This window comes from Astatotilapia calliptera, chromosome 4, assembly GCF_900246225.1.
Source record: "Astatotilapia calliptera chromosome 4, fAstCal1.2, whole genome shotgun sequence".
In the NCBI taxonomy this organism is placed as follows: Eukaryota; Metazoa; Chordata; class Actinopteri; order Cichliformes; family Cichlidae; genus Astatotilapia; species Astatotilapia calliptera.
Genome location: NC_039305.1, coordinates 15,579,272 through 15,604,979, shown reverse-complemented (window position 1 = coordinate 15,604,979; position 25,708 = coordinate 15,579,272). Strand labels below are relative to the sequence as shown.

Sequence of the window (25,708 nt, the reverse complement as noted above, 5' to 3'; positions counted from 1 at the left end):
TAATCACACAACATGTAAAAAAAAAAAGAAAAGAAAAACCATCAAAACTCACCTCTCCCCCACACAGGTTAGCTGCTCGATCTCAGTCATTACCTCTGCAATCTCAAACTTCAGCCGCTGAAATCGAAGGACAGAGTCGCTTGTTTCATAAAGTCAAGTTTATAGCTCCTGAGACGACACAGTGCAGCTCTTGAATGATCTGCAAACACAGTCTATGATTTTATTAGTTAAATATATATAATAGTGAAAGGCTTGCTTATTAATATGACGAAGACATATGTCATTTCATGACAAAAGGCAACAGCAAACTAATATAAGTAAATGTAACAATATAAGATCTGAAAACAAATGAAATAAGGTTCATTGTTCTGCACTGCACCAGAGGACTTTTCAGACATGCAACGCACATCAACAACCGTGTTTATTAGTTTGAGGCTTGCTCCGAATCATTCATTTAGAAGTGTTTGATCAGATTACTCAAATAACATTGATTCCACTGTTACTCACTTCAATATCATCCAGAAGCTCTTTTTTCCTACGCCGTATGTTTGACAGCTCATCTCTTTCCTCTAAAGACAGGTCCTCGGGCACTGGAAAACACAGCGTGCAGGGAAAATGAAATAGCATGTGAGTGATAGAGAGGGGCAGGGTTATGACGGTGGATTAATTTAATTCAGCTTCCGACCAGCCAGACAGAGTCACGGGGATTAAGCTTTGACAGCGCATACCTGTTCGATGAATCCATCCCAGAGACATTACTCATGACCCAAATTAATACACTAACTGACTGAATTGCCACTTCATTTTGAAAGCAGGGATTAAATGCAGCAAAGAGACTGGGAAGGAGTGTGCCGGGAAGTTCCACAGATATTTTTTTTTGTGGCCTTTTCTACTCTTGCATATTTTATGTTATCCTGCAGGTGGGTGTGCTGTTGAACCTTGGATTATTCACAAATTCCCTTCCTAAATATGAAGATTAAATTTGGTCCAATTCTGATCCCTGATTACAGATTTATTAACTGGTGAAAAGTCTTTGCTGGAGCTCACACAACGTCACATGGTCAGGTTAGTTTTTAACAGGTGATTTCCACGCATTTCAAAAAGTCCCAGAGGTCTCTCAATAAAGTGAATGCCCTGCCAACATTCATGCTTGCTTTGCTTTCATTTCTGTCTCTCCAACCTCTCATAACAAATGGAGCAGGGTAAAGTTTCCAGTTTCGTCAGGCGTTCCACAGTCCATCATTTCAGCTTCCAAAAGCCTTTTTGGGAAAACAAAAACCACTTGGTCTTGCAATCAAGGTTTCATTTTTTGTACTCAGGATGTCATAGTGAAATACTATAGACTCTTAAAGACTACCAATCTAAATATCAGTGGTGTCATTACTTTATAGCAATACTGAGGAGTGAAGATTCAACGCACAGCTCTGAAATCTCTTATGCAAACTTTCTTGGACTGTCTTTAAGTAGTCTACAGGAATAGTTCTCCAGGCCTATTGAAGGACCTTCAAAGCTCTTCTTTGGACGTTTTCTCTGCTCTCTCTCAAAATGGTCCCACACTGCTTCGGTAATGTAGAGGTCTGGACTCTGAGGAGGCTGTGGACACTTATTTTGTATCTCTCTTCTGAGCTCCTCCAAATATTTTGCTGACCATTTGAAACACAAACTTTAAATTTAGATTCATCACTCCATCAGATGTACCAGTAATTTTTAGTCTGGTTCTCGTGTAATTTGGCATACCTCAGCCTTTCCTCCCTGTTTCTTTTCCTTCTGAATGGTTTCTTGCCAGCCGCCCTTCCACTGAGACCATTGCTGATTAGGCTCCGTTGAACAGTAGATGGATGAACTCACGGGGCCAGATGCATCTCTCAGGTTCTATGTCAGGTCTTTGGTGGATTTGCTCTGGTTTCTTAAGGACATCAATCTTGGGTACTGTTCATCTACTCTACATAGCTTTTCTGCCAGTTCTTCATTTGTTTCCCACTTGTCTAGTTTCCTCAAACTTTTTAAGGACACACTGCACACCATTCCAACATATGTAAAGTTATCAGCTGGTCTTTTTAATCACCTTGTTGGAACAAAAACTACATTTGTTCTGTAAAACTGTGTTACCTTTGATTTTTTTCATAGAAAAAAGAAAAGCTAAAGATCTAAAGGTACAATTTAAAATAGTTTCTTTGCTAAGTGATAAGTGTAGACACAACACTGATTCATCCCTTGAGTTAGGCCCCTTTTTCATGCTTGAATTAAGGTACAGCAGGCCTTAATTCAGTGCAAAAAACAGACAAACAAAAAAACATTCCTCTGAAAATTGTCAGGTACAAGGACTGGATTGAAAATGAGTGAACAAGTGGCCAATGTCCAAAGAAAATGTTTTGAAAAACCTTCAGAAAGACTGTTGCTCAAGACAACTTATTTAATATTTAGAAGAAAGTCAGGCTCCTTGGAAGCAAAATACGAAGTAATGCGGGGTGGCTTGAGACTTGTGCACTACGTTTTAAAATAAAATATTATTAGAAACTGCTTAAGTATATAAAAAAGTATGAAATGTAGGTTCTTTATCTATATTATCATGTGAATCCTGTTAGTGTGTTATATAGTTTGTGATTTTATACATTAATTACTAAAGTATAGATGTATCTAAATCAAAGAGCAGGTTTAGACGATATGAGGCTTTCGTGGTTCTCATGAGAATTTCCTTTAAAACCAAATTAAAACCACAGAAACTTTCCTGCTGAAAAGCAGATGACGTCCATAAACAACCCTCTGTGTGTGTGTCGGATATGCGGGATGGCACACAGACACACACACGACCACTGAGCATCTGGCGAGGCCTGCCCCCTCAAATATTGGCTTTTTGATAGTCAACTCTCATCGAGCCGTCTTTGGGGGTAATTAACACAGCAGAGAGAGAGCAGCACATCACATGTTTTATAGCATGAGCCAACAGACAATGTATGCACAGGTGAGCACACACTATGCTCGCCATGCATGCATGCATGCATGCAGAATTTCACTAACATGACATTTATTTTATCCTACCCTTAAGGTCCCAAGAGCCACCTACTTATTTACTTCATTTAACCGTTCCACGCCAAACTCTTCCACCCCCTTACCCCCCTCAGACCCCACAGAGAAAAATCTCCCCCACTCTTCCACACATCAGAAAACAGCAATCCATTTGAGAGCGAGCTGACAGGAAGTAGGTCATTTTCACATGGAGCTGTACCAGATTGAGCGTCTCCTACGCCGTTCCTCGCTCTCGCGCACATGCACACACTCCCCCTCTATCTCACCCTTTGTCCGCCTCCACTCTAGTGCTTGAAGTGGGGGTGAGAGCAGATTCAAATCCCCAAACTGAATCATACCACTAAGCAGCTTTGCAATCCAGGCACACACACCCACCCCTCCACAACTGTAAATAACGGAGAGGAAAAAGGGAAAGTTATTTCCTCTAGTCTTTATCTATCTACTGTATCGCTCTCTCACACCGTCTGAATCAGTCCCTCTCCCCGGTCCTGCTCTGTAAGACAAAGTGACAGAAGCAGCATGGACTATTAGGTTATTATGTTCGGAGGGCATGGAGCTCATGTTATCACAGATGAGCAGTCGGTCGAGAGAGTAGGGATCCAGATGGGTGTAGATAGACATTTTTCTCACACTGTCTACCAAGACAAAGCAGAAGGGGAAAAAAGAAAGAAGCAGGGTGCAGTGCTTCAAAAAAGAAGAAAAAGAAAAGTAAAAAGATATAAGAAATTTATAAACGCAATTATTACACATAAGTGGGTCAAATGTTAATGGAGTATAAAAACTGTGTCGACCAAGCAGTGCAAGACTGAATGATGACGCACTCGTAATGTGCCAAGACATCAAAAGAAGCTCTTTTATTAGCTTGACTGCACTGAGGAAAAACCATATTTTAAGATGTAAACTTTGACACATGGTATAATGGTGCTCTCTTCTCACTCTTTTACTTCTCAAAGCGTCAATTAAGCCTGTAAATGTTCCAAATGACAAGGAAACTGTCGCTATTAACACAGCTGCTATTACATTTAGACAATACAAGATATTTTTTGTAAAAGATTTGCAAAGTGGGAACATCGGAGGGAGAAGACGATTGGGGCTGTGTGGGTTGTACGGGATCTTTTTATTATTATATATTTTCAGTCTTTTTTTCTTTATGGTATCTTCAGATAGATGACTTTTGCTGTAGTTACATGTGAGGAAACAGAGGTTTTAAACCACTGCATGACCAAACCAACTGAGATGATGTGCTGTGCACGTGATTTACCTTTGAAATTGATGCATTCAAGACCAGGACCAGCTCTCCAACTATCGCAGTCAGATGCCGTCTTCAAAGTGACTTTGGTGCATCAGGACTTTTATCAGTTTGCGACTGAATGCATGGAACTGCCAACTTTACCTCAATCTATTTGTGATAATTTGTCAGTTGTTCTGTTTTCCACAGAAATCAGCCAGAACCTCGCGGATCTGAAATTAAAATTTAGAAATTCCTCCAAAAACAGCAATGCAGTTACTGCACGATGGAGATTTATCTGCAAAATTACATAGTTGATCGGAATATGACCAGAATGCAACCAGTTGGCAACCAGTTGAGGAAAGTCCTCTATTGGAAAGACTTGTTCAAAAAGAGATGTTATGGACTGACTCAGACAGATTGCCAACATGTTGGAACCTACAGATTTAGGGTGTTGCACGCTCAACCAGTGGGCGATCAACTAGCTGCCTCAGCTACAGTTGATGAATATGAGAAAAGTGAATGCAACCACCAAGCAATCACCAATTTAACACAGCCATAAGAAGGTTGCAGTTCTGTTTTTAACTCTGGAGTGACTGAACGATTAGGAAAATTGATGTATCGGAAATGTTTAAATATATTTGATTCAGTCTTAATGTATTCTTACTTGGCAGAAAGACTGATACATACTCAGCCATCTAATAAAAATGAGTATACTGTACTTTGCTCATTTTTGGGATCCTTTAATCACATTACTAGATTCTGTGATCAAATCTCTAAATCTAATACTTTACTCCTGCAGCAACTACTGAACTCCAGACACGGCACAGCAACTAGACTCCAGAAAATAAGTGCAACCACTTAAAAAAGTCTTCTTCTTTTACACTTTGGTTTTCCACACAGATTAAACAAAAAATAAAAACAAAAAAAGCAGTACATCATGTTAATTAGTAAATATTAGACTGTTTCCTTTGTTTCTAGCCTACGATAGAAGTGGTTTCATATTGCCTAGACAGACAAAGTTGTATCAGCCCTCTTATCCAAGTCTTTGCAAGATAGCAAACAAGCCTAAAAATGTCAAGCCACTTCTGTGAAATCAGACTAAAAGTTCATTGTTGACCCTGTTAAAAAAAAAAAAACAACAACTCTACAACTTTAAAGGTTTGTCATGCCTGGAGAGCACAGAAAAATTGTATCCATGACAAACTCCATCCCGTGATAGCCCCAAAACAGCCACTACAAGGACTGCTTTGTTGACTTAAATGTGTGACATTTTTCATTGAGTGTAATGCTGAACCCGTGGAAAAGGGTCTGTGGAGGGTTAAAGGAGCGCAAAGAAAGTTGTGACGAGTCTGCTTCTAAGAGAAACAAAGACACAAACGGGAGTGTTTAGTGGCAAACGGCAAAGAAAAGTAAAGGCACAAGAGTGAACAGATAGCAGCCCACCAGACATCTTCACACTCTCTGCCTCTGTTGTTCTCGATTCTTGGCTGCAGTTAAGTATCCTCATAAAGTGGTAATTGTGGAGCAAAGAGACCCCGCGGACAACCTACGTCTGAAATGCGCAAAACACTCCTCCATCCCTCCTACTCTGGCTGAAAGAGCTCGACTGGACCGGAGAATGGGACAAATTGTCTGAGAAGATCAAATCTGTTTTGGTTAACAATCCCCCTGCTGTGTGTGTTTTGTAGCATGTGGAAAACTCAGAGTAATGTGATATGATTATAAGGCCAAATATCACTGTGCAGCCGGCCCTGGGCATCAGATGCACTATACATCTAGAAGTTTGTGAGTGTGTATTTCCATTTTTTCAAAAAATCAAATTAGGTTATATACAAACGCTCCACGCTCAACCCTAGGCTCAGCCACACAGATTACCAAAGCAACACCACTCAGCCATTTTATATTATGACTCAGGGGGCTGCTGCTCCAGTTATAATCAATACATCATCATAACAGTTCAAACTTGCGTGCTTAGCCTTTTTTCCCTGCATTAGTAGCCAAGAATGTACGGATGAGTAACTGCCCCTGTGCTGAAGTTTTCACAGACATCACGTGATCCCGAACATTTCCAACAGAAAGGTCACCGAGTCTGAATCTTCCCCTTCTCGGGCTCACACGCATCGTTTTCCAGTCTTCAAGCCCTGTAACCAGACGGGTCATCACCGGCTCTATGGGTCAGCAAAAAGGTCACAAGCCATGTGCTGTTACTGGTTGTATGAGAGACATACTTAACTTATCATGATTAGCACTTTATATTAAGATGCATATGTTTACTGTTAACAGGTAAAGCTGCTTATTTCCCAAGGGAGCATCAATATCGATGAATGGATCCATGTTTGATTTTTTCCCTCCTGTTCATCCAGCACTGGGGGGATCGCACTAGTTTGTGACACCCTGCTCCACTACACTATGGAACCACTACTTACTCACTGTTAACCAACAGACTTATTAACGCTTTGTCATGCAATTCATATACGTATGGGTGACCCTACTTTCACAGGTAAAGGTCCTGTCTACTTGGACCTTCCTGCTCTTTTTGTTGTATTTTTTTACCAACTAAGATGGTGTGAAAAGACCTTTGAATGGTTAAAGTCTCTCATGTTGAGTTAGATTTTCTAAAGCCTGAAAAACAGAGCCCAGGGAGCATGAAGAGCCCCAGTCAATCATGTCACAAAAGGCAAATTTATAATCAGAATCAGATTCTGATTAGATATATTTAATTTAAAGTATATAAGCACTATAATCACTTGCTATTTTTGTGTTTTTAACATAAAAATACACCGTATGAGTTGAGTGTCGACTACTCTTGTGGTACAGTCACTTTATAAGACCCATACTGACCAAAGTGTGTAAGACAAATTAATTCCATGCTATTCTTAAACAGCCGTCAGAAGATTGAGGGAAAATTCTTGGTTTTACCGAGTTACCAGAAACAATGACACAATCAATGAAAAAACCACGATCCCTCTGTTAGAATAACACATCATATGATTGTGACATGGTTGCTCAAATCATCATGAAAAGATAATTATTGACAATGGAAAGATATCCACAGCCTTGCAGTGTGTCAAAAAAGTCCTATGTGCAAAACAATACATCTGTGATGAGCTCAGCTGGCATGGGTCAGGGCAAAATGGCCAATTTCAGTGTGTACTTTGTTAAGATTAAGTTTTACTTCATGGATAGTGTTCCTTAGAGCTGTTTAGCTTTTAGCTTTATTTCTTAATATCTTAATAAAATGGAAAAGAAGAACCCAGGTCAAAAAGAAGCCAAACAGGAAGCATGTTTGCAGATCACTCTCCTTCCTTGCAGTATTTAGGTCAGTGAGTTAAAAGAAAATCAGCTATGATTAGTGGCAAAGTCTTATGACCGGATATAAATGTGTCTTGTCTGCTCCAGATTTTCATAGTGGTCATAAAAAGAGATCACATGCAAATTATTCATGCCACAGATAACTGAGGCTGTTTTTCAAGTCCACTCGTGATCCACACTTACATAATCTCAATGTAATTCTTTATTGAACTCAGTGATCACATTCTATATAAAAAAAGAAATTTCAAAAAGCACAACAATTAATACTTGTGGATGTATACAGCAGTGCTAAAGGGCACATTAGAGCTATAAAATATATTTACGAATGCACCTAATGAAGCTGAAAACTGCCCGGGGCCTTGAATAATACACGACAGACAGAAGGACCCCAGTTACTGTCTGACGCGAAACACAATACCAAAATCTCTGAGGAATGTTTCCAGCACCTTGTTGAATCTATGCCACAAAGAATTAAGGCCTCAGTTCACTGTATGAAACTTCTGGACGCTACTGGAGAAGAAATGAGGAGCTTATTGAAACCAAAAGAGGGTCCAAGCTGGTACTAGCAAGATGCATCCAATAAAGTGGCCGCTGAGTGAACATGACAGTGGGCCAGGGGCCAATTAATTAACAAACTATACCAATGTTCTCTCTTTGAAATTATTTTCACATCAGTTATCTTGACACAGAATTTGTAACAGAGCTTCTCTATTGAAAAAGAAAGTGGCTGGTAGGTCAGTCCTGTGGTTATCCTGATTTTTCGCTGGTTATAGGTTCATGAGCTTGAGAGTTGAGAGTAACACTCTTGAACAGAACCATGATAGAGAACAACAGCAAACAGAGACAGTGAAACTTTTCCTGATTTTCACCAAGTTTTCAGTGAGACAATGGAGGGGATGTCTACAGCAGTTCAGTGCACTAGGTTGGGCTCCATGTAACAATAGCAACCACATAAACATGAGGATGCCAGAACCCATTCCCACAACAGGCTACTTAAGGAGAACTAACACAAGTTGACAGCACAGCCCATGCTGGACTGTGGAGAATGATGTAAGGGAGAGTTGATGTTTCAAAATTAGGTGACACACAGGAAAAAAATGACCTCCAAATGGTTTATATTCAAATTCAAAATTCTCATGTTTAGCAAATCTCTATGTCACTGCTATAGTTAAAATACAAGATACCAACATGTGACTCAACAAGATCCCTATTCTCACCGGAGTTTTACAATAAAACACACAAACCACATTCGCTTTTCTTCTCCTCGGTTCTCATGATGATTGACATGCGTTCAGAAGAGGAGCGTGTCCTTATGGTGGTCTGCCCTGTAACAGGCAGCACTGTGGCTGACTGCAATAAGAGCATCTACACTGTTTTTAGCAGCTTGTTCCGCACTCATGTAAGCTGCAATTGTGGCTGGTAGGTGTGTAGTAATTGTTCTTCCCCTCGGCGTTACTCCTACTCACTGCTCTCAAGCATGCACAGGCACAGAGAAACACACACACATACAGACAGGCGCGCGCACCGACAGCCTCTTTGACAGTTTCTGCCTCTTGACAGATGACAGCAGCGGTGTGGAAATAGCACACAGTCCTCTTATTGCAACTGTCCAGTCGGGCCCAACCAGGTCTCCATACACCGCCTAATCTTATTCTTTAAATCAGATTCTGTGCATTGTCTTTTATCTTCAACTCATCCTTCTTTTCTCTTAAGATGCATCAGCCACTTTCCACATGAGAACACTCAGCTCCCACATCAGCACTAACAGAGAAATCAAAATGCCCATCTTCGCTTAATAAAAGCTTCCAAATACATCTGCCGTGCACTCCATATTAGATCAGCAGCACTGATGGTGCAGCAGAGTGAGATAAGGCAGCAAACCCTAACAGCAGCAGCAGAGTGCATTCGTTTTTGCAGCTGGGGTTCAATATCATTTTATTGAATCTGAATCGCTTAAAAAAAGATCTCATCAGTAATGGCTTCCATTATTTGTACTTCATGTTTGCAGTAAAAGCTTAATAAACCAGCTACTGGAGAAAAGTTTTCCTTGGTTCTGACTTTAAGTTTAATATGAACGTGACGGAAATGAACTAAGTGAGAATAAGTGAGACTGAGCCTTTGCACACCGGACTTGTAAAATATGTAACTATTTCGTTAAATACATTTTTCAGACTCACCCATTCTTTATGGAGCTGCTTATAACCATGGTGTAATTTCACTCAAAAATCTGTGACATTTATTTTTTCACACCAAGCTCGATTTTTCTATCTTATAGCATGCAAATAAGCAGATCTGACCAATGAGATCACTGCATTGCACTTGTAGTTTCAAACATGCACCAGTACTGAATATACAAATAGTAAAATAATACTTTTTTTTTTTTTTTTTTTTTACCTCAGACACACAGCCAGACATTGCTCCAGGTCTGAAATCATTTCTCTGCCTGATTTGGACCCAACTCTGCCAACAAGACTTCAAACTGACCCACATGCATGGAAGAGTTTGTTTCACGAGTATAAAACAAAAGGAACAAGAAAGAGCACCTCCAAACTCAAGATCATGGTCCTCAGCCTGAAAATAGTAGAGTGCCCACTCAGGGTTAGGGATGAGTTGTTGCCCAAGTGGAGGAGTTAAAGTATCTTGGGATCTTGTTCACAAATGAGGGACAGTCGAATGAAAGACTCACGGACTGACTCCATAGTGATGTGTTGTGGTGAAAACAGAGCTGAGCCTGAAAGTGACCTACATTCCTAGCCTCACCTACGGTCAAGAGCTTTAAGTTGTGACCAAAACAGCCTGTATTTACAAGTGGAAGAAGTTAGCTTCCTCTGAAGAATCTCTGGGCACTGCATTAGATATAGGATGAGGAGCGCAGATCAAAAGGAGCCAGTTGAGGTGATTCAGCCATCTGACCAGCACATTCTAGGCAAGGTGCTGGGAGAAGACACTTGTTTAGTTTTGTCTCATAAGAGCTGGAAGAATTGTTAGAGAGACAGAGGTCTGCGCATGTCGGCTTTGACTGCTCCTGCAACTCAAACCTGGGTAAATGGTAGAGAGTGGATGGATGGATGGATCAGATGAAAGTTTTCTGCCTATCAAAATAAAAATGCATGTCTATGACAAACAAGGGAGGTGAACACACCATAATCAAGAGAAATATAAGAAGAACCTAAACAAACCATAATACGTGTAGTTATCAAGGTCAGCAGTGCAGGATAAGTGGAGTGAATGCAATAGAATGAACGGTGAAGACATACCAAAAGGCAAAACGAATGGATGTCTCGGACATGAGAGCGCACCAGCAACTGAGCTCTGAGGGAGTGTTTTTAAAAAGCACTCTCACACCAAGCCAAGTCTTACCAGCCGCCCCCTCTCCACTAACTGCAAGAAAAGGTGCAAGACAAGCACGACGGAGCGGCTCGTCACGCCATCACCAATGCTTTCACTTTCCACACTGCTGCTAAAGGTTTTTCACACGCCTGCACCTACAAGAAATTAAAAAACTGACCCTATGAATCCACAAGATTCAAAAGTTCAGCGGTCACTAAAGTGATCGCACTTCATCCTACAAGGAATGTGAACCGCCAGATCAACATATGAACCTGGCTAAAATAAAAGACGTAGCAAATTTTTATCTTTGTGTGAAAGATAAAAACAACTTCTGCCTGTTAAAAAATACTCAAACTGCCCAGTTTGAGCACTGAAAAACACATCTGATGTGGGAAACTGCATTTGGTTCTTGGACCTGACACATTTAGACATAATACTTTCTCTTTGAGTATGAAAACCTGTTTAATGTTTTAATTTTGTATTTAGTTAGTACATGCAACCACCACGAAACTCCATCAATATCAAGGAAAAGAAAAATCTCTCTTTGCACTGTTCGTTCGCCTCAAAGAGATGACTGACTTCCAAATCTACAGCAGTCACTTGTTGTTGGTGCTCATCTCAGAGACAACCAAAGCATTCCCCTTTATGAAAATTAGATTACAAAGGAAAATCAAAGGTTACATCAAACACAACATGGCTGTTTGATTCTTCAAAGCCTCAAAGACCATATAACACAATCCCTTGAAGCAAGACAGTCTCTTCACACAACCCACTAGTCACAGTCAAGTATTCATGAAGTGCATTTGCCAAATTTCACTCTAAAGCTTCCTTTTCCCTTTGGACTCGAAAGGCATTCTCTCATTGGTTTATTTTTGGGTCATCATATGCAATTATTCTCAGACAAATTGCTCGAGCGGCTGCTGTGATACGATCCCTGGTTGCCTGCCACGTCACAGAGGCTGGTATTGTTTTCACCTTCTGTAAATTTCGAGTCACTGAGCGCATAGATGGCCTTTCATCATGACTGTTAATGAATTCTTTCACGAAGTGCTGAATTATTGCTGCTGGATATACGTTTTGACTGAAACAGTTTACAAAGTTTTGCAAGTATTGCAACTGATAAACGATCGCACCGTCAGTCTGCGGAAAGTCTGTCAACAGCAGAAAGACGGAGACCTTTTCTTATCACACAGACTACATCCTACTTGCCTTTTTACCAGAGGGCAAAGAAATTTGAAGGGAAGAAAGTGATCTTGACAGCCTGCTGCCTCACCAATCACCAGCTGACAGTGATAGCATAGGTATGTTTGAGATTAACCCAATTGCAGTTTTGTTTTTTTCTTTTCCGCTCTTTGTAATCTCACACCCTGTCTAGACAAGACCTTTCCTAATTGACGGAGGAATCAACTGTTACGCAAACACCACCAACTCCCAAGTCAAGAAGCCTGGATGCGTGGGGGCTACAATAAGCCCTGAAGAATTTTTCTGTTGAGTCAAATGTGTCGAGATGACGGCTCCCTCGTTTAATCATCAGCAATCTCCACATAATGTCTCCTTTCCCAGCCAGCCTACACAGCTAATTACAGGATAGCCTGACACGAGAAACTCAAAAACTCAAAAAAGTTGCTGTTTACAACAATGGATCCCGAAGTTGGGGCTTGTGGATCACCCAAGGGGTTGAAAGATGCTTGCAAAAATAAGAAAAGACAGAAAACATTTCTGCTATGAAAAAAATACTTTTTTTTTTTTCACCCCTTGTTTATGAAATGTTTGGTTAAGCTGCTCAGAGCTAACCAGAACTAAGAGGCAGAGATGGAAAATTGTCTCAAACTGTGTAAAACTTTCCTAACAAGACAGAGTATTCCCAGAACTCCTCCCTGAACCACCAACTGTCAGCCTAATTTTACCAAATGTAGTGGGCTAGGCACGGCAGGGCTTGTTTAAGTCAGAATGCTACTGCTGTACTGGGAAAACCTATAACCCAACTTCTCATGTGACACAGCACACTGTTGCCATCTCTATACAATATTTCTTATTTCTTTCATATATTTCTAGATCTTCAGTTTCTGTGCTCAGTATTAAGCGGTATTGCCTTCAAACGTAAGAAGAGTGATCAAAGAAAATAAGTTGAAATGTATATTTATTCTATAGATGTACATTTAGTCTCTCTAGAATTTGCTTTCAAGGAGCCAGATGTTTTTAAAGTAGTCCTGAGCAATAGTTCTCCAGGCTTTGTGAAGCTCTTTCAAAGCTTTTCTTTGGACATTGGCTACTTTGTCATTCATTTTTAGTCCAGACCACTGAACAATATCAGTCATGAATTGACCTCCCCAGAGCTCAGACATTACCATTGTTGAAGCAGTGTGGGATCATCTTGACAGAGAATGGAACAAAAGGCACAAATACATCCAAAGAAGAGCTTTGAGTGTCCTTCAAGAAGCCTGAAGAACTATTCCTGAAGACTACTTAAAGAAATCGCAAGAAAGCTGTCTCAGAGAGTTCAGGCTGTGTTGAAAAATAAAGGTGGTCACACCAGATACTCACCTTCAAGCTCATTAGAATTGTGCAAACTACAGAGTAAACTTGGGGTGGCTGAGGACTGCATAATGAAAAATAAATGGAAGTTGACAGCATTTTTACACATGTACAAACTAATCAATCTACTCAACCAAAGCTCCAACTTCCCCGTGCACAATCACTAGAAAAGCGGCGGTTTCAAAATGGTGAATAAATGTTCCCTGAGCATCACCAACCACGTGAAGAGGATCTGTTTATCAGAATTTGACCCCTCAGTTCGGCCATGCGTTGCTGTTGACTTTACAGCTCCTGCCTAATATAAGGCAAACTGCTCGTCACCCATCGCTTTGAAGCTGAAAGTTTATTACTCGTGGACAATGGAGGCTGAGGTCGTGTGGGTAGTCCATTAATACATTTCACATCCCATCACATCAGACAAAGGTGTCCTTTGTTTGCACGGATAGTCACTTCAATTGCTCACCAAAAAGTTGACATTAGTCCAGTGCATTAGTTTCACCTGTCAGTGCTGTAACGCTCAGAATTCCACTGCCACAATGGTCTGTGGTCACAACACCGCTGCTAGTCTGTTCCTGTCTGTACTTTAATGTCAGATATTTGTAAGCTCCCACATGTGGCCTTCCTCAGTAAAGGAACTCAAATCTGCTACTGACAGCCACCAGGATCGATGTCTGTGGTGTAAAAATCTGAATCCTAATTGCTTCTGCTACCCACAGTCTGAAATCAGTGGTCCATAATGTCAAGAATGATCAAAGAGATTACAATAATAATGACAGCTTAACAGGCATGAAACTAGCCAAGGAGACGGGGCTGAGCAAGCCTATTTTAGCCATTAAAAGTCAGAGGTATAGGCCTGATTAGAAGAAGAAACACAGTAAACCATGCAGGTCCATCTTCTCTGAGGTTGTCACGACACGCAAGTCCTCTAGACACTCTTAGCTGCACCTCTGTCCCCTCACCCCAGGAAGTGACTGCAATGTGACACAGCACACACTGTCTGATATGCAAGCCTTGACCAGATGAGCAGCAACAGAGAGACAGAAATGGAGGAGGCAGCAGTACAGGCTGTTTATATTGGGTTCAGGCCTAAAACTCGTGAAAAAAGTATACACGATATACAGGGATACAGAGAGGGAGAGGCAGTCAGTAGAGCAAAGAGACACTCCAGCTGACGAGTTGGACTTTATTTCCACTTTTCTTCTTGCAAAAGAGCAGGAAGGACAAGAGGCATGTGAAGAGGTGGAGAGGGGGGAAAAGAAGTTCATAACAGAGTTAAAACCTGAGCTTTTTTCCTCCTTTATTACACAAAATATGTGGGTGGTTCAGGTTCAGACGATCGCTCCTTCCCAGGTTCTGGGTAAAAGGGTTTTTCCAGAATCTGAGCTTCTGCAAACAAGAGCCCTTTATTTAACCTCTCATTTTAAATCCCACTAGCTGAGCGCTGATTAGAAGAAAACGCTTCTGATTCTTGCATCATTACCACAGAGTAGCACACGCTTGTTTTTCCATACAGAGTCAGATGAAAGTCGCATTAAAACACTCGGGATGACCGTGTTGGCTCATGTGGCCTCCGCATTGCATTAGCGGTAAAATGAATTAAACCCTGTTTCTTTTCTATGTACTGCTGTAATGTGTTTTTGCTGGAAGCATAATTGTTGTTATAACTGGATGATGTTTGCTTTTATAATATTTTCCAGAGCATGTTATGCTTTTGTGCTGTGCAGAAGGTGCACAAAATGGTAAAAATGGAAGATCTGACACCAAGAAGTACTTCATATAATGATAATGTTTAGACACACCGAGGTGTCTCAGCATAACACTTGGCAATGATCTTGAGCGTAGCATCTTGGAGAGCTCGCCACAGTTTTATGTGGATTTAGAGCGTCTCGGTGTCGACTGTCTCTTCTTGTAATACTGCGAGAAGAGATCAGTTCTCTGTTTGATGCACATCATCTGTTGCAGGATGTTCTCTTTGCCTTTTTGCTGAAGATATCTCTTTAGGACTGGCTGGTATGTTTGGCCTCGCTTGTCCCACTGCAAACTGGGCCCAATCGGACGCCTCTCTAACGGTGGCGCATGATGGATGAGAGTCCAGACAAGTGCCTAGAACTGCGTGCTGTATATAAACACAATTTTTGGTTGTCAGGGTCGATTAATTTGTAACATGTGGAGCCCAAATCAACAAGACCAATTGTGAGCTCATGGAGCTTGCCTGTGGAAATGATGATGCACTTACCTTTAATGTAATGCAATCAATGTACAGAAAAAACAGCATTACCGAAGTGCGCCCGGGGAACTTGATTTTTGCGTTTAACTTCTTTGTAAGTGCATGAAAGATTAGCCACACATGCTTCCTTGTATGTGTCCTGTACATATAAGATGTGGCTAATGAGGGTCATACAGGGAAAGTGCATGAGGAAAATGATTTGGAAGATATGAAAATAGCAACTGGGGAGACAGGACACATTTGAATATCAGCTGTTCTAATCTAACTGAAAGCCAGCAGATTGGTTTCCCACTTCCTTTTATACAGATCAGTGCTGAAAATCCCATGTTTTACTACATAGCTACACACATGTATTGCCTCCTGATGGCTTGCAGGCATTTATGACAGCAACATATCCCCTGGGAGTGTCAGCGTCGGAGAGCTGGTGATTTTACCACGAGGAAAATAACAATAATTACTCATTATTGCTTCAGTTTGTGTATCAGCTGAGTCCATTTATGATGAGGAAATTAATCACAGAGCATTTGCATCATGCTCCTCTGGCTGCATTATATAATTAAGACAAAAAACACCCCGTTGAACTCTACTAGAGCGGCTTTGCACAATTTAAAGTTCAAAACAATCCTTATTTATTTTATATTCATTTCATATTCAGTTCATCAGCACCTCACACTTTCAGCTGACTTTCTTTTGATTGGCTGCCCTAAACAAATAAATTATTTGAACACCAGGTGGGTGGAGCTTCTGTGCCTTCAGTCAGAGCCATGTGCCTGTAGTGAAAGAGCTTCTGCTCTTTTTGACATAATACAGATGCTAAAATAAATAAACTGCCTGAAATGGAGCATTTAAAGCAGTCTGAACTTCAGCTTCTGTCTCACAGGGATTACTTGTACATGCACTGACAGAAACTAAGAAAAAGCACAATAGTTTCCCTTTGATGATGACAGATATTTAATGTGGCAAAGGCCAACAAGTAGAGTGAATGAACCTGTGCCTGAGAGTGACTGTAAATTACTCAACCCCTGAGATAACCCTGAGGGCCACTCTCTATCGGTGTGTGTGTGGATTTTAGTAGTGAGTATGCTGGTTGATCAAGCGTGCCCAACCATTAGCAGTGGTTGCTGTGCCATTAATGTGCCATGAGTTACATGCTGTGGATGCAAGATTGTGGACAAGGACAAGAAGTGTGAGTTTTTATCCGTAGGGGTCGTGTGAATGTGTATTTAAGTGCGGCCACGAGTCGAGCTACCATTGTCCACATAGATGCTCCTGCTTATCAGTGCACTTGCGGACTATTCTGCAGCCTGTCAGCCTGACCTGCTCTGTCAGGGCGACTCGCAGTCCTCACTACAGCAACAAAAGACATCCTGTCTTGGAAAACAATTTAACAATTCAAGGGTCAGGGCAAAGGAAAAGAACCTTAAACCGTGGCATGAAGTGCAGAAAATCCTGGTGACACATCACACTACAATTCACATGACAGACTTGGAGGAAAACACCACTTTTTCCATTCAGGGTTGCCATCTTTCTTGAATCCTGTTTATATAGATATGTGCATTTGTAAGTTTTCCAGCACTCAAGTAGGAAAGTGGCAGCAAGTGACTCGAACCCATGACCTATAATTCACTAAATGTCATGTTATCTCTGCCTGATTGATCTCCATTTGTCTAAGCGTGGAGAGGACTTACAGGACTCACTAAACTTCTGCGTGAGAATGTCTACACAGATGCATACATTCACAGTCATTTAAACACGTTTCTGTAGAAATATGAGATATACACAGCTGGGCTGAGCCTTGCACCACTAACCTAGTTTGAGTATCTGACTGCAGCATCAGCTTCCCTATCAGACTCTCTTTGAAACTGTGCCACAGCTGCATGTCTCCATCTCCCTTGCCTAAACATATACAAACCGACTCCCTGTACAAATACACCATCATGCACACACCAATACACACACTGACAGGTTGCTCAAGAGTCCGTGTGCCGTGTGTCACACGGTCATCCTGCTGCACTTTTTCTAGCCTCTGTCTGAGCCAAACGGAGCACTGCTGCTAGTCTGAATTGCACAGGGCTGATGATGGGGGACGTGAGAGCCAAGACTACATGACTGCAACAACCTCAGCCTCCTCCACCGCACCAGCGGCGCAGTCACAGCTCGTTTTCTCTCACGATGAAAGAAGAATGAATTTTGCATGATGCAGCAGCATCTTACAGCAAAAAAGGCAGTGGGGGTAGGAGGTGGAAACATGCACATTTTGCAAAAAAAAAGAAAAAAAAAAAAGCAAAGACCGGGGGTTCGCTGTAGCAGTTTACTGACACGTTGACCTCGTGAGTAAAGGCACTGACTGTTACAAATCCCTTCCTAAAAGCTGGGCTGGCAGTGCCACAAACCCTTAGGGAAAGACAAGAGGTCTGTAAGAGGCTGTGGGCTAGCCAGATGTTCCACACTCACACAGACACGTGCATGCAGACACACACGCACACACACTGGGTGTTCAAGAGTGGACAACAGAGCTAAAAAGAAAGGTGTTCTGGACTTTCATAGTTCTCCTTTGTCTGTTCAGCAGCTATGCTGGGAAGAAGCATTAGGACAAGAGAAACGACAATATGCTTTGAATTTTCATAAAACTAAAGTCTCTCCGTAACACGTCCAACCGTAGTATGATATCACATTATAGCATTTTCTACTTCAAACCAAGCCGAGACTTCAGTTCGATATAAATGTTGGCTGCTGTCAGCATAAAGGAGCACTTCCCCCAAGGACAAAGTCCAGCTCACAAGTTCTAATATTGTTTAGAAAGTGACCTGGCTCTGAGTCACAACTCAATGGATTTTTCTACTGGCTGGGTTTCCAGGGGGTCACAGAGTGGTCTCCAATCCAGTGTGACTGAAGCCTGAAGCTTAAAATGAACCAAGATTTCAAACAAGTACTACAGTCTTATATGTTGCGGGGTGTATGCATGTAAATGAGGACTACATTTTAACATTTGTTTCATTATCAATATTTTGTTATATTTTGATGCTTGTAGAAAAAAAAAAATATATATATATATATATATATATATATATATATATATATATATATATATATATATATATATATATATATATATATATACACACAAAAGAATGAAGAATACAGTTCTGCCTGATGGTTAAAAAGATGGATAGAAAAGTAAGAATCAGTGGAACAAAGGGACAGAGAGGACTTTAGTGAGGACCTTGTGAGTTCAGGGAAGTAAAACAGAGTCGTTAAGTGCAAAGACAGAGGGAGCGTTGGGGGATGGTAATCAGGTTAAAGCCTTCACCAAGAAATATGCAGCATCTGTTTTAATAAAACAAAATTAGTACGTCTGCCTGACAAATCATAGTTGCAGATTGTAACTGAAGAGTAAAGTACACAGTGTTTGCAGACTGTGAAGAATTGCAGTCACGGGGGGATACACCTTTTTCCTGCATCTTCAGCAGGTCAAACAATCTTTCTGTGCTTACATAATTGTTCCAAACCTCCCTTTTCCTGTCCACTTTGGTCAGCTTTCTCTTCCCTTTCCTACAGACCTGAACCCCCCCCCCCCCAAGCAATGAGCCATGAACCCAGACTCCCAAAAGGCCCAAGTAGAGCAGGACATCCTTTGGCTAAGACTCACTTCAGCACATGACTTCCGAGTCCTGGGACCCCTAGCATGCATGCTGTGATTTCTCTTTCCAAAGAGTTTTTTTTTTTTTTTTTGGGGGGGGGGGGGGGGGGGCACACTACAAGCCCCTTGATGGTTTTAATGCTACAAAGACAGATTCCAATCTGTGGCTAGGCTTGGCGGTAGGGCTTTATTGCACACTACTGCATGGGTGATGAAGGGGAAACTGGATACTCCTTTAAAAAGCCCTTTGCTATACTTTCCTCCACTTCTCCTGACAAAAATTAAGTCTGCCATCAGCGTCACGGCCTCTTATAAAAGAACCTCAAACCTGTTTTTAAAGGCAGAGCGGCGGTCCAAGAGGATTTACGCAAATGACTCGCGTTCACTTGAAACTTAGCGCTTATTGTTACGGTAGCTGAGGCACTGGAACGGACTAAATCCAAAAAGTCAATTTCCATATATGTCAGTCTTTCTTAAAGTGTACCGAGTCCAACTTAAACCACTGAGGGGACACCAAGGTTAAACATAACGTGCTATCTGATATTTTGGGAGGCCAAAGTTGACAAGAGACCTCTGTGTTCACCATCCTCTCAAAGATGAAACATACACACTTCAGTCTATACAGTAATGGCCAGCATAGTGTAGAACCCAGATGTCCATCTCCCCACTGATTTCTCAAGGAAGTTACTGAGCCAATGCAAGTGTGACTGCATGCGCACGGCCAATAGTGTTTGACAGCAATGAGAGCACTCGGCAGCCACAACAGAGGAAGAAACACAATCCTTAACAGAGGTGAGTCACACTGGTGGGAGCAAAACAGTCTAAGAGACTGAGCAGAAATGCTGAAACAATATCAGAAAATGTGAGCTTATGATACCAAAACACACAAGAAACAAAAAACAAAAGTACACATGCCACTGCGCTTTCATGCCTTCAGAAATTCATGAGAACATCAAATATAAAGAAGTAGCTGGGATATAAACATAACTGCCAAGAGTTAGAAAAGAAGATTGAGATTGAGTCTCATTTGTCTTATTTTTAAGCATCTTGGAGGTTAGCTGTGGCAGTTCTTAGTTGAGCCTTCACCGCCTGACAATGCAGCTTTATTCACTCCGAAAGACCAACTTTTTAAAAGCATCACTGGTTTTGTGACAGACGGCCAATTGAATCGTAATATATACAAGAGCGAGCTTGCTCCATTTAAGGGAGGAAAAAAGAAATCCACCACAATGAAGCAGGTTATTGCACATCCACTTCTGGCAATTTCAGGGGGAATCAGGTCAGGATATTTACCAAAGTTGTCCTTTTTCACATGAAGCACAAAGCAGAAATATTTCGCACAACTAGAAAAAGCTCTGTGTGGTTTAGAAGGAGCTACCTGAATTGAGCGTGCAGACATACAAGACAGCCACTGCAAAATTATATAGATTTTGGGCAAACTTGCGTATATATAGAAACATAACCAGAATACAACCATTGAGCTGAGTCAAGTCTATTGCAAACAGGCACGTCACAGACTGACTCAGATAAATTGCAAAGTATTGGCAATCTGTCTGCTTTTATAGGTTAGAGAGCAGTTACTTGCAAACCTTTGCCAATCTGTCTGAGAGTGATTACAACCAGTCTGGAGATTGGTTGCCTCCCATCACGTGACCTGTGCAATAATCTTGTGATCAAAAGTAGTGACCCACAGATTAAAGGTGTTGCGTATTCAGCCTCTGGGCAACAACAGCAACTTTTTTAAATGATACAATCACCAAGCAACCACCAATTTCTTCTAGTTGGAGATTGTCACACTATTTTTACTCTAGTGTGACTGAGTCATAAAGCACATGACAAACGAGGGGCCTGGTGAGAGCGGCGTCAACTCCACAGAGCCAGCCCGAGGTGGTGTATCTGAAAATCCTTACTGGTGACAGAACTCATCAATACTACACTCTATATACTTTCTTTGTGTGCACAAAGATAAAACCTGAAAAAAGGCATAAAGTCTTTATACTTAAGAAATTGTTAACAGCCAATTCTTAGTATGTGTTAAATTTACAGTAATAAGAATGAATCGATTATTGATTTTTCTTCAATTAACTGCTGGACTCAACCACAGTACAAATGTAGCTTTGCAGCTTTGGGTTTTAAATTAAGAATATTTTAAATGAGCCGGAGCTGATGGTACGCGGAGGAAAACAGACTAAAAACCCAATCTGCAAGGGCCCCACGTGTCTTCTGCAGAACTCCATCAAACATTGCAGAGATCCAAGCCTCTTCATCACACCCCACTGCTGCTCCCTGACGTCCTGCAGGGCCCTCAGGTTCTCCACCGTCACACAGGCAGCGTACAAACGCTAACTGCCAGCCTGCCTGCCGGAGCCTCCTCAGACTTGACATCAAAAGCCATGACCTATCAACTTCCCCAGAGCCATTTCTCTATAGCCACCCATCACACAGGTGAACCAGGCGAGCCCCTTCCAAAGGGTTAAAATACAAACAGGGAAGATTTAGCTTAATAACAGGTGGGCACAATTAAGCCGTAATTTGTTCCTGTGTTTTTTTGAAGGCCACTTCTCAGTGTGTGGGCTGCAGGGAAGAAGACAGCAGCTGCGAAACTACTCCCACCATCCAAATCGCAAATCCTGAACACAGCAGGAAGCTGCGGGCGCCGTCCTGCAGCAGCCAGATGAATGGCTCTACGATCTTAAAACCCACCTCGCTGTGTGCGCCTGTTGTTGCCTCAGTTGAGCGCCAGCGTGCCGCAACCCCACAGACCACACGCTGCAACACACACTCACGTACTCCCTTGCCAAGTTTAAATGGCTGGTTTCACAGTGTGTAAATAGAGAGGATCTGCAGCCAAAATCATGAGGTACGCTGCAAAGCCAAAGTCTATCTCTAATGCTCTGATTATTACCACATGGGCATCACTTGATTGAAAGCGCAGTAAAACAGCTCATTGACTAACAAAAACCTGCAGAGCGAAAGCAGGGAAAGCGGAGATGATGCAGGTGTACATTTGACAGCCTGACAAAGTCGGTCGTGCAAAATGGGAATGTTTGACAGCGAGCTACAGTGTGTCAGTGCGGTCAGGCAGGCTTCACTGTAGCAGAGCTTTGTGGCCCTCTTGTTGGCCCATTGTCCATTGAGGGGAGTACTGCGGCAGTAGGCATTGTACTGCTGAATGTCATGTGTGTCAGCTGGATTACGATACACCCGTTCTCGCTAAGCCTTTTACAGCATGTCCAAGCGGGCAATGACGAATCTCCACATACTCTAATTTTAAAAATAAAAAGTAAAAAAATAAAAAAGTGCACACAATCTCACCACAATGCATTAAATAGCTGAGCATTTCACTCAAAACAAAAACTCAGAACCTTATCATGGTGCATAGGCTCCCAGAAAAAGTAAGAAAATATCTGGAAAGGATGCAAGCATGGCTAAAAGCACGTGCTAAGAGGTTTTAGCAGAGCAAAGAGAATATGTCAACATAAGGGGAAGAAAAGATGGGGAAAAAAATGAAAAGTGAGTCCCCATCAAGAGGGCGACCTGGTTTAATAGATAATCACAGAGAGGCTGAGACCACCTGCTGTTAAGTGAGTTAATAATGACAGAAAAGAAGAACTTTCTGCTGAGAGAAACTCCACTGACACGCCGGAGAATTGATTCAGAAAGAATATCCAGTCCACCGCCACTCTCCCTCGTCGTCTTTCACTGGCGACGTTCCACACTTCTCTGGCCACTCTCCAAGTTTGTCCTGGCACTTCATCCAGCCCGTCCACACGCTCTTTCTCACACACAAACACACATACACTGCTCCTGTCTTGCTCTCTCATTCCCTTTCAGACATCTCACCATCGTCGCTACTACGACTGCTTCTCGCTCTCTTTGTGGTCACACGTGCTTTCCCTCCTCGCGCATTTCTCGGTCATTACACCCGCCACTTTCCAGTCTTCCCTCCTGCTTAACTTGTGGCCTGGCAAAGTCTCTGCATGTGTGTCACATTGTGAGGAGCGATAGTCGCACAGTGGACCTCGTTGACTAACTTGCTGCTGCTCATTCTCTACTTTAGTCTGTCGCCTTGCATTGGGCCTGTGTGTACAGCTGTGTAGGCACTCATTTGTTCAGACAATAAGCAGCAAACTGTTGATGTTTTTACTCCCTGTGTCCAGCCATCTATCCATCTTCACAGCAAAAAGTGCCATAAGGGGAAAAGGAGACATTAAATTTGTGAGGCTGCTGACAGCTACCTCTGTTTGGTGTCACAGCACCATATGTCTGTCTGTGTGGCTATGCTGACGTCTCCCAACGCTGGAGGCCCGGCTGCCTGAACCCAGCACAATGGCTGCTTTATACCCAGGTGCCATGCATGCGTGCGTGCATGCATTCGTGCATGCAGTACGCAAGCCATTAGTCACATCCTGCAGTTCCGTAAGCGGTGAGCCAGTGGGACTGAATACCACCGACCTGAAACAACAAGAGTGAGCATTTTAACCTGGAGGGGTCTTGGCCAATTTAAAGTGTTATTTTGTACAGTGTATGATTAACAGGGGGTGGTCCCTCTGGAATCTGATTGGCCTTCTCTGCCTGAGTCAGCCGGTGACAGGTATCATGGATTAACCCCAGGTTACCAGAACCCTAAATTAAACAACCAGGAAGATAGAAACTACAGTGTGTAGCTGCTTTGTGTTGCTTTAAGTGTATCTTATATGCAGGAAGGGTGGAGGAGCCTTTACATGACTCTGTTAATGGCTCCAGGCTACTTAGAGTTACCTTGCAAGTATTTATTTACATAGTTTCATTGCACAGTAATAAAGTAAGAACGAAAAGAGCTTGCAATATTGTAAACGCGTTTCTACTCAACTCCCTGTGCCAACTCCCAAATAACCCTGCCAAAGTCTGCCCTGCCATTCAAAAGTTTCTAAACCCACCCGTGTGCTGAACGATGAGCAGGCTCCTGTTGGAGAGATGCATCCGTGCCAACAAATTCTTGCAACAGCCTCAGTCAATAAACGACTCGGTGGCCATGCATGGCTGACCATGACAGGACCTGTTGGGCCACAGTGGCACCAGCCCACAGCTGACAAAGGCACAGGAAAAACACAATACTCACAGCATCTCATATCGACACTGATGCGCTGACTCTCATCTACGCTTCGAGCCCTATAATCTGTTTGAGTGTCGATCATCACCCTCCTCAGTGTAGACATTAAACTGCTCTTGAAAGCAGCAACATTAGTGAGGGGCTTTCTGCACATTTAGAAGCCAACTTCTTGTTAGTGTCACAAAATACTGTTTGTGGCATGTCTTTGGTGTCAAACCAACTCTGTTTAGAGTCCTAGATTACTGAAATTGAGGGCAAATAGGTCCAAATGTATTATTATTATAGCATTGGTATTGTTATTGTTGTTATTATCATCATCAAACTGAGGAGGCAGAGGCGCATGTCTTCTGATTAGGGAAATGGCAACAAATCACGGGAATGAAACGACTCAATGAATCATACCTTGGTTGTCCTCGTCCATGACTGCAGCCAATAAACGAAGATCTCCCCCCAAAAAATCGATCGCAGAAACTTCCGCCGTGCGAGCCCACGTCTAATTTACGGCAAACGCGCGTCCTATTTTCTAGGACGCATTTGGCATACAGGTTGTCTCATGGGCAGGGTTTTCTTTTAGGAAATGTTGTTGCCATTCACGCCTCTCCGAATCCCCCCGGGCCTCCGTCAGTCCGCCGGTCACTGAGCGGTGTGTCCGTGATGCAGCGGCGGCGGCAGCTGCTCGTCTTTTAGCCCACACCGCCGGCCGAGCGTGTTATCGCTATCCCTCCAAATACGCCTTCACTCCAGTAGTATCAGGAGAGCCTTTCACACGGCTGGGTCAAGTTGGTCGGCTCGCGAATGCAAGCACCGGAAGTACTGTTATTTTGACTTCAAAATAAAAGAACCATGCTCGAGCACAGGTGAGACACGGGGTAAATTGAAGAGTGAGTTTTATTTTTGGAACTCACAACCGGAAGTAGTTCTCGTATAATAGCGCAGACGGAAAGATCCAAGGTGTTAATCGCATCCCGGCTGTGCTGCGAGTCAGCATTCATCGCCGAGCAGTACTCACGTGACTACAGAGCGCACCGGTTACCAGATATACAGACACTTTTTTTTTAATTAAGTTATGCGGAAAATATGCGGATCATCTGGAAAAAATGGGAATTCGCGGTGCTTTTTTGTTGTTTTCATTTTAGGCATAAAATTATTGCTGGAAATTTACTGGTACTACAGTTTTAAGTTACTTTTATTCCACGATTATAACCTGGGTTTGTAGTAAATATTATTCTGCACAGAGGAAAATGGGAAATAGCTGTAGCATGTATGTAAGCATACATGGAAATACAGTATACAAGGCAAACACATACAAGCAGA

At 42.2% G+C, this 25,708-nt stretch overlaps 1 protein-coding gene across 1 annotated transcript in view; it reads right to left on the bottom strand.

Moving 5' to 3' along the window:
* cyth3b (cytohesin 3b) overlaps positions 1–25,174 on the bottom strand; it is a 41,993-nt gene extending 16,819 nt beyond the window's left edge. The window contains exons 1-3 of the mRNA XM_026165055.1: positions 24,797–25,174; positions 508–590; positions 53–117 (exon numbers count right to left, since the gene is read on the bottom strand). Of these exons, the coding sequence (XP_026020840.1) occupies positions 53–117; positions 508–590; positions 24,797–24,815 (167 nt within the window). The 5' untranslated portion in view covers positions 24,816–25,174. The remainder of the gene's footprint in view (positions 1–52; positions 118–507; positions 591–24,796) is intronic.
* Between the last annotated feature and the right edge of the window lie 534 nt (positions 25,175–25,708).